The 13,503-nt window shown below is 42.7% G+C and overlaps 1 protein-coding gene across 1 annotated transcript in view; it reads right to left on the reverse strand.

Moving 5' to 3' along the window:
• Positions 1-12,958, reverse strand: part of CYP19A1 (cytochrome P450 family 19 subfamily A member 1) — a 33,053-nt gene extending 20,095 nt beyond the window's left edge. Inside the window, exons 1-2 of the mRNA XM_015142241.2 lie at positions 12,662-12,958; positions 6,772-6,922 (exon numbers count right to left, since the gene is read on the reverse strand). Coding sequence (XP_014997727.1) covers positions 6,772-6,922; positions 12,662-12,806 — 296 coding nt within the window. The 5' untranslated portion in view covers positions 12,807-12,958. The remainder of the gene's footprint in view (positions 1-6,771; positions 6,923-12,661) is intronic.
• Between the last annotated feature and the right edge of the window lie 545 nt (positions 12,959-13,503).

Consider the following 13,503-nt stretch of genomic DNA (forward strand, 5'->3'; position numbering starts at 1 on the left):
CTCATTAAGCATGACTGAAGACAAAAGACATCTCCAAAGATGGCAGACCTATTGTCTGTTCAAAATGAAGAGTAGCCAGGGAGTAAGCTCTTAGGTGATGAGAAGGAAGCCACCTGAGTTCTGGGATTAAACAACTCACACACTTGTGGGCAGGTTCAACAGTGATGAGGAGGCAATTAATGGAATAATTGGTGACTTTTTTTTTTGAGACAGAGTCTCACTCTATCGCCCAGGCTGGAGTGCAGTGGCACAATCTCAGCTAACTGCAAACTCCACGTCCCAGGTTCAAACAATTCTCGTGCCACAGCCTCCTGAGTAGTTGGGATTACAGGCGCCCGCCACCAGGCCCAGCTAATTTTGTGTGTGTGTTTTTAGTAGAAACAGGGTTTCACCATGTTGGCCAGGCTGGTCTCAAACTCCTGACCTCAAGTAATACGCCCACCTTCACCTCCCAAAGTGCTGGCATTACAGGTGTGAGCCACTGCACCCAGCTGGTGACAAACATTTAAAAACAGTTGCCTCGTGTAGATCTGTTCCATCAATCCTGTCACCTTTTCACTGTCCTTCACATCTCTAATATCCTCACTTACCCAGCTTAAATTCTAGGTGACTATAAGAGATAAGCAATCTTTATAACAGAGGAATCTTACTGTAACCACCCAACCAAGTGATCAAATTTAACATCAATGCTACTGGGACAACCCGTTACTCATCTTCTGATGTGATGTGATATGAAGTTCCTAGTACTACTGAAGTGTTATTGCAAAAATGTGCAACCTTAATCTAATTGAGCCTTTAGACCCAATTTCAGTTTACAAGAAATACAGGGAATAGTTGAATATAGTAAATGACATCCTGATGAAACAGTGAGAGAAATTCAGAATGTGGGATATCTTATAGCTGACCTGGTCTCTTCAAAAGGTCAATGTCATAGGGGGAAAAGTGTGACTGGGGGATGGCTCTTTCAATTTTCCTACTCATTTGATAATTTTCTTAATAGAAAGTTGGGAAGAAATTATTGTCAATCATTAAAATTAAAATACCCTTCCCTGAATCCTCAACTCCCTTGACCCTCTTCTTACTTTGTCATGGTTGCCTGGTAAAACCACAACTCCAGCTAAGTCCAACTCTGAGCTTATTCTGTGCTTGCATCTGGCAGTTGAGGCTGGGAAGAAAAGAAAAACCATGTATGTGCACACGTGTGTGTGCATGTGTGTGCGTGAGCACACACGTGCCTGCTGTCAGGTCTTGGTTAAATTCAAGTGGGCTCTCAGTGTCGCTGGCAATGCTACTGCAAGTCCCCAGCCCATTCACTCTCTCACTCTTCTACATGACTATTATATTCTCCCCACTCAGCCCCAGCTGAAGACTTTTTTTCCAATTTTCCCAAGAAAATGGAAACAACTACAAGAGAATCTCCGCAAGCCCCAACGACCCGGACCTGTGCCCGTATATTCCACCTTCCCTCCTATTACGATGGAAATTCCATGTCCCCATTCAAGGCCAACCCATCCACTTGTCCCCAGGGACCTCTTCACGTCTCACTTAGCACACCCTTTCTTTCTCTTCCATCAACAATCATTTGATTTTCCTCCATAACTGACCATTCCCCCTACAACTCACATGCTGTAATTTCTCCTATTTTAAAAATCAAATTTCCTTTGCCTGCACATCTCGTTCAGCTACTGTCCCATTTCCTGCCTTCTTTATGGCAAACTCCTTGGAAGACTTGTCTACACTTGATGCCTCTGATTCTTCTCCCCCTATTCTCTTCTCTGTTCAGACTTTTGCCCTGACTAGTCCAATGAAACTGCTATTGTCAAGGTCACCTGTGACTTCCCTGTTGCTAAACGCAGTACTGAAATCTCCATGCATTCCCTTTCCCCATCAGTGGTATTTGACATGGTTCACAATTTTCTACGCCCTGATATGGATTCTTCACCTGGTTTTCAGACATCATACTTTCCTGGTTTTCTCTTCTCGGTCCAGCTGCTCCTTCTCAGTCTCTGTTGCTAGTTTCTGTGCTATTTACATTAGAGGGTCTCCAGGTTCAGTCCTCTCTACTCAATCATCCCACTCAGATGTCAACTGGGCATGTCAAATCTAACATGTCTAGAATGGAACCCTAATCTCTCCCCTTCCCAACTTGCTCCACCTATCTTAGGACACGATGTCCCCATTCAATGCAAAACTGGACAGCACTTTGACTCTTTTTTTTTTTTTCTCTTACATCCTACATCCAATCTGTCAGCAAGTCTGTTGGCTTTGCCTTCAAAATATGTCTGGAATTTTCCCTCATATCTTATCACCTCTACTGCTACCACCTGGACCAGCCACCATCACCTCTTGCCTAACTGGTCTCTCTGTCCCCATCCCTTGTCTTCTTGCACCTATTATCAACAGAGCAGCCAGAATGATTCTGCTGAAACACAAATGAGTCACATGCGTCACTCCTCTGCTCAAATTCTTCAGTGGCTTCCTTTCTCACAGAGGGTAAAAGCTGGAGTTGTTACAATGGCCTGCAAGGCCTGACGTGATTTGGTGCCCTATTGCCTGTCTCATCTCATCTCCTGTGTTCTTCCACTCAGGATCTCGCCTTAGGACATTGGCACTTGCTGTTCCTTCTGTCTAGAATGCTTTTCCACCAGGTCTCTGCATGGGCTACTTGCTCATTTCCTTTAGGTTTTTATTTAAACGCTGTCTTCTCAGTGAGGGCTGCCTGAACCACCTATTTACAATCACACCTGTGTCTCTACAACTCGTCCTCCCCCATCCGCTTTCCCTATTCTTTTTCTATGTAATACCTATCTGCCTCATAACAGTGTGACCAGCTATCCTGGTTTGCCCAGGATTATGCCAGTTTCAGCACTGAAAGTCCCACATCCTGGGAAAGGCCCTGGTCCCAGGCAAACTGAAACAATTGGTCACTCTGCTGATACACTATATATTTTACTTGTTTATTGTTGACCTAGTGACAACATACTGCTCCATGAGGTAAAGGAATTTTGGCTGTTTTTTTCACTGCTGTATTCCCAGAGCTTAGAACAATACCTGCTGCTATACATAGTAAGTTTTCAATAAACATTTAATGGATGAAGAGCCAGTAATGACTATTACAACTTAGAATCATTCAGTGCTTAGTATATAATAAATTCTCAGTAAATGTACATTCAAAGAATAAATGAAGGAAACCCCTGCAAATGATGTGTAAATTTGCACATCTTTAAGACAGATGTAAAAATATAACCCTAATTAGTATGTTAATTGCTAACAGATATGCAAATAGAACCCGAATTAGCATGCTAATTGCTAATTTCCCTTTATGAGTGCTACATAAATTTTTTTTTGTATTCATGACAAAAACGAATCTAGGGACATATAATGGACATATAGTGTCATGCAGCACCTACAGACCCTCATTAATTTAGAGCACAGCTGCCTGGGTAGCTGACTGGGGGAAGAATGGTGCACACATCATCTACATCTCACCAGATGGACTGTGCCTCGACGCCCCCAGTGGTGCAGGCGGAATCGCAGCAGCCCACATGCCTGACTTCTCCCCAGAAGTTCTGCAGCCCCCATTACTTTGGGACAAAGCTGGTTGGAAAAGTTGGACCATAATTTCTACACAGTTGTAATGACTACAGACCTCAAACTTTTCAAAAGAAAAAAAAAATCTGGCAAACTATTCAAATAAAAATAAAAAGCTTTCTGAGGTCCAGTGGGGTCTTTTCAAGAGGTACGGGGAGTTCTGGAAGGGACTTGAAGAGCAGGCAAGGAAAGGAGATGGGGACAAACATGTCCTATTCCCGCGGGGAGCTCAGCCTTTAACAACAAAATGGAACTGCTCTGAGGCAATTAAGGAGAACACAAAGACTCCAACAAGTGAAAAGCCTGAGAGGACAGGAAAAGGAAAGAACTGGGAGAGCTGGGGGTAGGGTGGGTGGGTTGTGGCCACGTCTCTGCGTGCACAAGCGCCTGACTTGGTCGGGGTTGTTGGAATCAGTTTCCTAATTAAGATTAGCAGAGTGGTCAGATGCCACCCCCACTGTAACGAGCAACCACTTCAAGAATTGTCTTTGGGAATTCAGGGAGTTTTTCTGGAGACTTAAGAATCTAGCATCGAAATATCTAGTATGTCAGAATGATTTCTATCCTGGTACTGTGGTCCTTTCTCAATTCCATCATTCTTTACACCAATTCTAGTCTTATACTGCCACCACCTCAGCATAAGACAAAACCAAACCTGCATCGCTGTTTCCCCTAACCCCGGGGAGAGGCCCTCCTGCCCCAGGAGCTTCCGCCTCCACCCCCTCTCCAGATGGAAGTTCTCAAACTCAGTCACACCCTGGGATCACCTGGGGAGTATTAAACACCACTGATGCCTGGGTCCTACCCTCAGAGGTTCTGATCTAAAAGTGGGGGTGTGGCCTAGGCAGTGGGGCTTTGAAAATCTCCCTGGGTGACTCTAAGGTACAGCTAGGGTGAGAAGCATGGCACTGTGCTAGATCCTGGGCAGCAGGTAGATATCCTTCTAGATAAATATCCTGGGGGTCACTTCACCTGTCTGCTGAGGGAAAGAGGTGGTGGGGAAGGCAGACCCTGGGCTGGGGAGAGCTGGAAGGCAGGTGGCTGTGTGGGGAAATGTAAGAGCAGCAGCAAATGTCCCTACCCGCAAACCCAAACACCAGCGCTTCCAGGATATTTGTGAGACCGTAGCCAGTTGTAAAAGTGACTCAAGTACTGATTTTTAAAATGAGAACATACCAAGAACATATCATAGTCACTTAAATTTGGCTGACTAAAGCCTAATAGACCAGGAGAATTAAAATTAAAAAAGTAATTATGATCTAGTTCTTAGAGCAGTGGTTCTCAAACTCAAGTGTGCAGCAGAATCACCTGCAGACTTTGTTAAAACACGGATTGCGGGTCCCACCCCAGACTGTCTCATTTAGTAGGTCAGGGTGGGGCCCAAGAAGGTGCATTGCTAACAAGTTCCCAGGCTTGTTGATGCTGCCTGTTGAAGGACCACACTTTGAAAACTACTGCATTAATGTACGTCACAATGAACCCAATGAAATGCTGTTTCCACCTGAAGCCATTTCTGTTTAGTTGTGTGAGGTCTGCCTCAGCTACTCTTAGAAGTGCTACAACATGAAACTGAATGAAACAAACAAAAAAATCCCAGGCCAAAAAAAAATTGTTTTGGATAGTTTGAAATATTTGGAAGTATTAAAATAACACCTATTTCTCTCCTGCTTCCTTCTTTCAGTATCTGCTTCAAATATTTGGGCTTTGAGGATATCGTGGTATTTTATGAGATGACGTATGTAATCTTGACCTGAAAAAATTATGTAGTTTCTAGAAAAGCTTCACTTGCTTTTGAGCTATAGTCTTTGTATCTGAATGAATAATTTGAACAAATTGGTAAAACACCCTGGTCAGCTTCGGTTTGTGGGTAAAGCTCTGTCAGGGATTACAAATATAAAAATGTGTTAATGAGACAGTGTTTGCACATAGGTTTGCTAAAAATCTACTAAAACTGGCTGAAAGTCTACGGAAATACGCTGCCTTTGAAATTCTCCATTTTCTAAGATCAATAAACAAGAAAACGAGTATTTCACCAAACTAGTTCTTTATAGTCAACTCCTATTTAGTTAACCATAGAACTAATTCAATCTGCTAGTTATCCACAAAATATAATAATGCAGAGAGGGAGGACACTATTTTTTTAAATGGGTAACATTGTTCCTGATTTATGTAAGATCCCTCCACTGGATACTGGCTTAAAGTCATAAATGGAAGAGCAGCATGTGAATGACTTCTTTTTCTACCGTCTCTTCTTTTCTTTTCTTTTTTCTTTAATCAGATTCAGCCAAGGTCGGCTTACCATCTGCTCTTTTAGAGGTGCTCAGTGGCTTGGCAGGAGAATAAATTAGCAAATTGCTGATCAGATACCTCTGCCTCAGGTTTTATTTTACTTTTTAAAAGACAGGGTCTTGCTCTGTCACCCAGACTATAGTGCAGTGGTGTCTTGGGTTTTATTTTTGTTTTGTATGGGTTTTTTCTTTGTTTGTTTGGCTTGGTTCTTTTTAATGTTTATTTGTGGTTAAGACCAAAAAACTTCGGAAAGCAGAAAAGATAACACCTCTCCCTAAAGTATGTTTCGTTGAAATCAAATTATCTGGTTTCCAAGTTTCCACATTCACTGCTCACAGAGACTGTAAATAATTTCCCAACTTTCCAGAGTTATTTATTTATGTACCGCTAACTTCATTTCAAGCAAAACCCAATTATTCTGTTTCAATGTTAGATTTCTGGGGATTGCTCACCTTCATTTCAGTGGTAAAAATATAGCATTAGAAACAAAGACATCAATAATCAAAATAAAGCTGTCTTAAGTGGAAAAAACTCCAGCCTCGATTTAAAAAGTATGTCTCCCGCCGGGCGCGGTGGCTCACGCCTGTAATCCCAGCACTTTGGGAGGCCAAGGTGGGTGGATTACGAGGTCAGAAGATTGAGACCACCCTGGCTAACACGGTGAAACCCCGTCTCTACTAAAAATGCAAAAAATTAGCCGGGCGTGGCGGCGGCCACCTGTACTCCCAGCTACTCGGGAGGCCGACTCAGGAGAATGACGTCAACACGGGAGGCGGAGCTTGCAGTGAGCGGAGATCGCGCCACTGCACTCCAGGCTGGGCAACAAAACAAGACTCCGTCTCAAAAAAAAAAAAAAAAAAAAAGTATGTCTCCGATTATGAACAGACTCACTTGCTGATAATGAGTGTTTCCTCTCCAGAGATCCAGACTCGCATGAATTCTCCATACACCTGGTTGTAATAGTTGCAGGCACTGCCGATCCCCATCCACAGGAATCTGCCATGGGAGATGAGGGGTCCAATTCCCATGCAGTAGCCAGGACCTAGGACAGGTGTCAGAGAGTAAGCTACATCTTAGTCACACCAAAAATTGCAACTGCTTTGTGTTACTCCTGTTTTTGTTCTTTTATAGCTAAGTGTTCTTTACATTTGATGTATATCTGTGAATCATGAATAAAGTGATTTGAAACAAAACAAAACAAAAGCCTCACACTTAACATGAGGCTCTTCACCCCTCCGTGAGTAAAAAGGATTCAGTATCCACGCCACACTAGTTTTATTTGGTCTCAATCATTTCAGTCTGAATGAACTGGGGTGTGTGTGCTAATTTCTTCCCAGGTTAACCGGTATCAATGAGTTTTGAATACAAGTCAATTCGTGCGTTTGGTAGCAAACATGGAAACGCTGACGAGCCGGCAGATCTGTTTGGCGCGTAGTTTTTTTCTGGAAACTTTTGGTTTGAGTGCCCCAGTTGACAGAATAGGTGGGTTAAAACTGGTCTGTAGTTTTGTAGGAAATCTTTCAACTGAAAGAAACAAGATCTACAAGGACAATGTCTAATCCAAGAACATCTATTTTATTCCCCTCAAAAAAGACTGTTTAAGAAAAGGCTCTTAAGCTAAATCTCATTAGGCAAAATAAAGCTAAGAGTTGAGGAGTCAGGCAATGGGTCTTTGAGCCTCTAGACTGGAGTTTGAGTCCCATAATCTGGTTTTAGCTGAGAGTAGTGGCTGCTTACAACCTTGCTTATGCAGAGGATGGCAGAATTATAAAGAACATGAACCCAGGGAACAACTGGGGAATTTGATGTTGCTTATATCAGATAACAAACTTGGTACTTTGATTTTACTGGTGGTGGTAAAAAGTTAGATTAAAAAGTTTTAGAATTTTTTAGAAATTGTCAAGTAGTAGTTTTTCTGAATCTTTCTCCTTTAATTCCATTCTGCCAGTGAAATCATTCTGAAGCCAAAACACTCCTAACTACGTGAGACAGCATTCTCACCTTATGGGCAAGAGTTGTGTAATGATATACATAGTGTAAGCTTTTGCTTGAAATCACCTAAATTGGATGTTTAGTCCCAAACACAGCAAACAGTTTTTAGTCTTTTACTTTGCAATAGCTGAGTTAATATGAGCAAGACTGTCGGCTCTTTTTTCCCTTTAAATAGAAGATGTTTGCTGATACCTATAGAACCAAAATATGGTCTAAGGTTGTTAATCTTGTGATTATTTTAGTAACGCTACATTATACAGTAGATGACTGACTTCGTATTAAAATAATTTCATTAAGCTCTTTAAAAGATTTCCACGGCAGATTTGATTGAATATGTATTTCCTTAAACTGTCATTAGATATATTAACCTTTAATCAATTAATATATGCATAATATTACCTCACTGGATATTTACAGCTTGGCACTTTGTAGATGCTCAATAAATATTTCCTGAATAAATTTTAAAAATTAATTAGGCATGTGTATCTAATATAAAGGATGAAGTTTTAAATGCCATCCTTTTTTTTTGAGACAGAGTCTCGCTCTGTTGCCCAGGCTGGAGTGCAGTGGCATGATCTCGGCTCACTGCAACCTCCGCCTCCCGGGTTCAAGCGATTCTTCTGCCTCAGCCTCCTGAGTAGCTGGGATTTGGGATTACAGGCTTGTGCCACCACACCCAGCCTGCCATGTAAAAATCTTAATATTTGGGACCTGCCATTCAAATGTAAGCTATGACGCAGGAGAGACGTATCTACTGAAAAAGGGAGATTGAACCTTGTGCTTAGATTAAGAACCTTAGTGTTCTAACCAGAAGAGAACCAGAGTTTTGAGTCCTTAGCGATCAATTCTGTATCAGCTTAATTCATCCAACAAACAATTACTGGTATAGATACTACTGGTATAGACACTAGCTCCAAATTAGGGACTGGAGATATTATAAGTATAATGGTCCCCATCAGAGTCTAGGGGCAAGACAGGAGAGTATGTGAAAAATAATTACAAAATAAAAGAATCTTAACACAGTGTGACCTTTTCATTTATGTGTATATCTTATGCTTCTACCCACCCTCCAGCTGGAGAGAAGAATGCTGGAGGAAGGTAGAAACTTTGGTAGAATATTAGGGAAATATTCTGGTTGTATCCACATTAAGCTGATCTTTGCTTCTCAGATTTAGGAATGCTTATTTAGGCATGCAGTGATTGTGGGAGCCTCTTTCACACCCTAAAAGGAGTAGTGAATGCTTTGCTGCATTTTTGTACAGAGACAGCCTCCTTGGAGCCAACAGCTGGGACCTCTTCCCAGCTGTCCTAATCAACAAGCTGTTGCTTTCCACGCCTTACACATATACACCATAGAGAAACCTGTGTGCACATATACATTCAGAACAGCCTTGTTCACAATAGCCCCAAACTAAAGACACCTCAAGTGTCCCTCAACAGTGGAACTGGCAATTAAACCATGAGATATTTATATAACTCAATACCCTATGGCAATGAAAATGAACTACACCTGCATGCCACAATGTGGATGGATCTTAGAAACACACTATTGAACAAAAGAAGCAAGATACGAGAATACATAATGTATGAATTGACTGCTAAAACGTTTAAAACAAGGCAAAATTAACCTGTATTCTCTGGGATATGAAATTATGTGGTAAAATGATGAAAAAAAAAAGCAAGGGAGTGACTGTCACAAAATCAAAGACGGTGTTTTGCTCTGGAGTGAGGGAGAGTGATTGCAAAGGCACGCGAGGAGCTTCTGGAACAAGGGTAACATCCGCTTTCTCAGGCTGCATTGTGATGGCAAATTTATCACCGCGCTGTGCACTTTTCTGTGAAACATTATCTTAATAAGAAAAAGTGGAATGTCAGTGCCCATGCTTTTTTCCCCCCCAGTTCTCTGCTCTGGGATGTGGTACCCAGGGCACAGCATGGCATATGGAGGGAGAGGACCCTTGTTCAGAGCTGGGGATGGCTATATGTCCTTGGGGAAGGGAGAGCAGCCCGTGCCAGGTGACTGTGAGTCCTGACCCAAAAATTGGGAGCAATTTTTCAGAACTGAAGCTTCCAACCCTGCCCCCCACTACCCTGGCCACTCCCCCTCCCCCACAGGAATGACACTTTCCTCAGGACTTTCATAGCCCCTACCTGGCACTAAGTCAGCCACCTATGTGTGTGCCCCTGACTGTCTTTACTACATTTATATAATCCCCTCGGGGCAGAAACCACATCTCTTTAATCTTTTCACACATCCTCCCTCCCCTAAGCAGGAGAACAGGGCCTCTTAGTAAATACAGCTAGAAGAAGCTTAGATATGAGCCCCAGTTTCATCACTTACTAGTTGTGTGACTCTTTGAGTCTCAGTTTTGCCACCTACAAAACAGACACAAACACACCAACCTCACCATAGAAAATGGGCATGAAACTGCTTTGTAAATTATAACTCACTCAAGGACTTTAAATCATTGTAAGTTCCTCCAGCTTTCACTGGTCCTGAGCTTTCCTGACTCTGCGCTTCCCCCAAACCTCTAAAACCAAGAACCTAGAGAGCCACTGATTCAAGTGAGCTGGCAGGAGCTCAGGAGTATTGATCAGCAAAAACCACCCCAAACAAGGCCAATTTTCTTATCTTCCATCCCCCAACCAGAAACCATAGGATCTCACAGTCTGTGCTACTAGTGGATTCTAACTAGACCTTCTGCTTTCAAAGGGAAAGTGTGAAACTAGAAACTACCTGTCCAGCAAAATGATCATCAACCTGGGCTTTAGGACTTCCTGGTGGCCCCCCTACATTCCCACTTCCTGTCCAGCTGGGGAGCTGACAAGCCATTTCCCTTCTCTGGGCTTTAACCCTCCACTTGTAAAATGAGGAGTTTGAACTCCATGGCTTCTCATGCTTGTCATAGCGTTTTGCCTGGGCAAGGCAGATCAGCTCGCCGGGTCTCAGTTTCCCCTTCTGTCAAATGAAGGAGTTAGGCTCATATCTGTGGCTCTCAACCTTGGCTGCTCATAAAAAATCAGGAGTGGAGATTTTTTAAAAAATAGCAGCCCCAAACCAGCTGAGCCCCTACCTCAGACAGTGCTGAGAATCACTGTGCTACTTGATCTGACTGTCAGTGGATGCAGCATGATGGCCCTGGCCCAGAAATGGTGGACAGAGTGAGATGCTGCCTACTCTCCTGCTGATCCAGAGCTTCAGGGCTGCTGGTTCTCAGGCTTGTCCTAACAGGCTGACCTCCTTGGTCAAGGGTCCAAGGAAATTCTACCAGTGCTGATTAGCATAAGCATCCGGGGGGACTTTTTAAAAATGCATGTTTCTAGACCTGAAGAGCCTGAGTCAAAAAGTCAGGAGCAGGGTCCAGGAACAGAAATGTTAACAAGCTCCTACCTGCTGGGTGTTCTTACATAGACTTAAAAGCTTGAGAACCTGTGGCTTACTGGATGGGCAATGCGGTGTGGGCAGTGCTGGACTCTCCTGGCCTGATTCTCTGATAATACAGACAAATTAGAATTTAGCACCTGGGCCTATGAAGGGAAGAAGAGGAAAAAGAAGGCTTTCCACCCCTCTACGTACTCACCCCACCCCGACCATTCACTGACCCTGACCATGAAGCCCCCTTGGGAGAGGAGAAATCCAGTGAGGAAGGGCCACACTGGGGAAGAGAGTTCAAGTTAAAGACAATGAAACAGTCCTCCCTTAGCTCTGAGCCTCCCTTCTCTAGAGCTGACCCTGTCAGGGAGCAGAGAACAAAATTAACTAAATGTTCCTTTAAACTGGGCATTAAAGTAATCTAAAATATCAGGCTGAATCAGGCAGAGAGACAGGCAATTATCTGCAATGTTAAAAAGAATCCAGACACAGAGCATTTTGTGCCAGCCCCATGCTCCCACTTCTGATCCCACTGAGACGAGGCCCACCACACTTACCAGTGTGTAATAACTACGCTCTTAGAGTCTCATTGGATATCTTATGGAATTGGGAACAGATGTGTCTGCAATGAGGCATCTTCACTGAAAACTAAAGAAGCAGTCTGAAATTTCAGGTCATTCTGAATTAATCTGATATCTGATCACTGTAGCTTTAACAGTGGAAGGGTGGGGTTTTCTATTGGGATTATCTGGATAATTATATTATTCTCCACTTTTGATTGACCCACAGATCTTGTTGAAGATTCTCTCGAGGTGTGATGTTCCAAGAGTACTGCAGTGGTCTGAATTTTTATCCCACTGCCTGGATCTCATTTGACCCTTATGGGAGCCAGGTAGTGGGAGAAAAATGGGGACCACTATCACCACATTCCCAAGAATAAGAGAAAATGATGAGTGGAATAAAGAGAAGGGATAAATATAAGACAAAGAGGGGGCATGGAGGAAGCAAAATGAAAGGGAGAAGAAAAGCAGTGAAGAAGGCGTTCCAGAGACATTTTCACCTTCAGAGCAAATTTGCAATCTCATTTTTAAAAGTTAACCAGAAAACCCTGGAATTTTACTTTACTCCACCCCATCTTGAGCTTGTTTTAAAGGTACTTGTGCCAAGTCTACTTTACGAAAGCACAGTGCAGACTGGAAGGGTTTATCTAAGATATTTTTAAAGTGCTTTCATTTAAAATGTGCAGATAATTGGTTTGAAAATTTTCACCCAAGTCCTTATTTGCTAACACAGCCATAGTCTTCAGAGATCTTCCCAGGTGTGCTTTTTGTCCTTTTGCAAAATTTTCTTTACCATCATGGACCAAAATCCCAAGTAAATAATCTCCTTAGAAATGGAAATAAACAACTGACTTACCTGGTATTGAGGATGTACCCTCATAATTCCACACCAAGAGAAAAAGGCCAGTGAGGAGCAGGATTGGCATGGTGGCAGCAGGCATGGCCTCAGGCACCATGCTGGTGATGTTATAATGCATCGGGTTCAGCATTTCCAAAACCATCTTGTGTTCCTTGACCTCAGAGGGGGCAATTTAGAGTCCTGTGGAAATCAAAGGGACAGAAAATTACAGAATCCCCTTAAAGGTTCATCTACAGCTCCTGTTGCTTCAGACGGTGCTGCACAGTACAGATTCACTCACTGTTTTATAATGTGATCAGACATTTAGGCAAGACTAATTTATGGTTACAAGTCAAAACAAGGAAGCCCAAGAAAGATCTTTTGGCTTGAATTGCAGCATTTCTGACCTTGGTAGAGTCTCAGGTTCCTTTAGACGCTTGGTCTGATAGAACCTTATCATCTTGCCCTTGAGTGGGTAGAGTGACGTGCATTCCCAATTGAAAGCCAAATTTCTTGTCAAAATATAAGAAAATAAAGCTCATTCCAGAGGTGGAGTCATTCTGTGACTTCATCAGCAGGTTTTGTTTAGGCAATCTTCTTCCCTTGAAGCCAAATCAATTTAAAAACAAAAAAAGCAATTCCCCCAACTCCCCTTTTTGACCAAAATGACTTTTTTGATCAAAATAGTTTCTACAGTAAGAACACAATTCTTGGGCATCGAGGTCTTCTCAGAGCCTTCCATCAGTTTGCCTATTAAATTCAAAGTGACTCACTCAGGCCATCTCTAGTGACTTCAATGAAGATCTAAAATCTCTTGTACCATGGGCCAGATTAAACAGTGTCCCTAGGGACCTGCCAAC

This window comes from Macaca mulatta, chromosome 7, assembly GCF_049350105.2.
Source record: "Macaca mulatta isolate MMU2019108-1 chromosome 7, T2T-MMU8v2.0, whole genome shotgun sequence".
Classification (NCBI taxonomy): Eukaryota; Metazoa; Chordata; class Mammalia; order Primates; family Cercopithecidae; genus Macaca; species Macaca mulatta.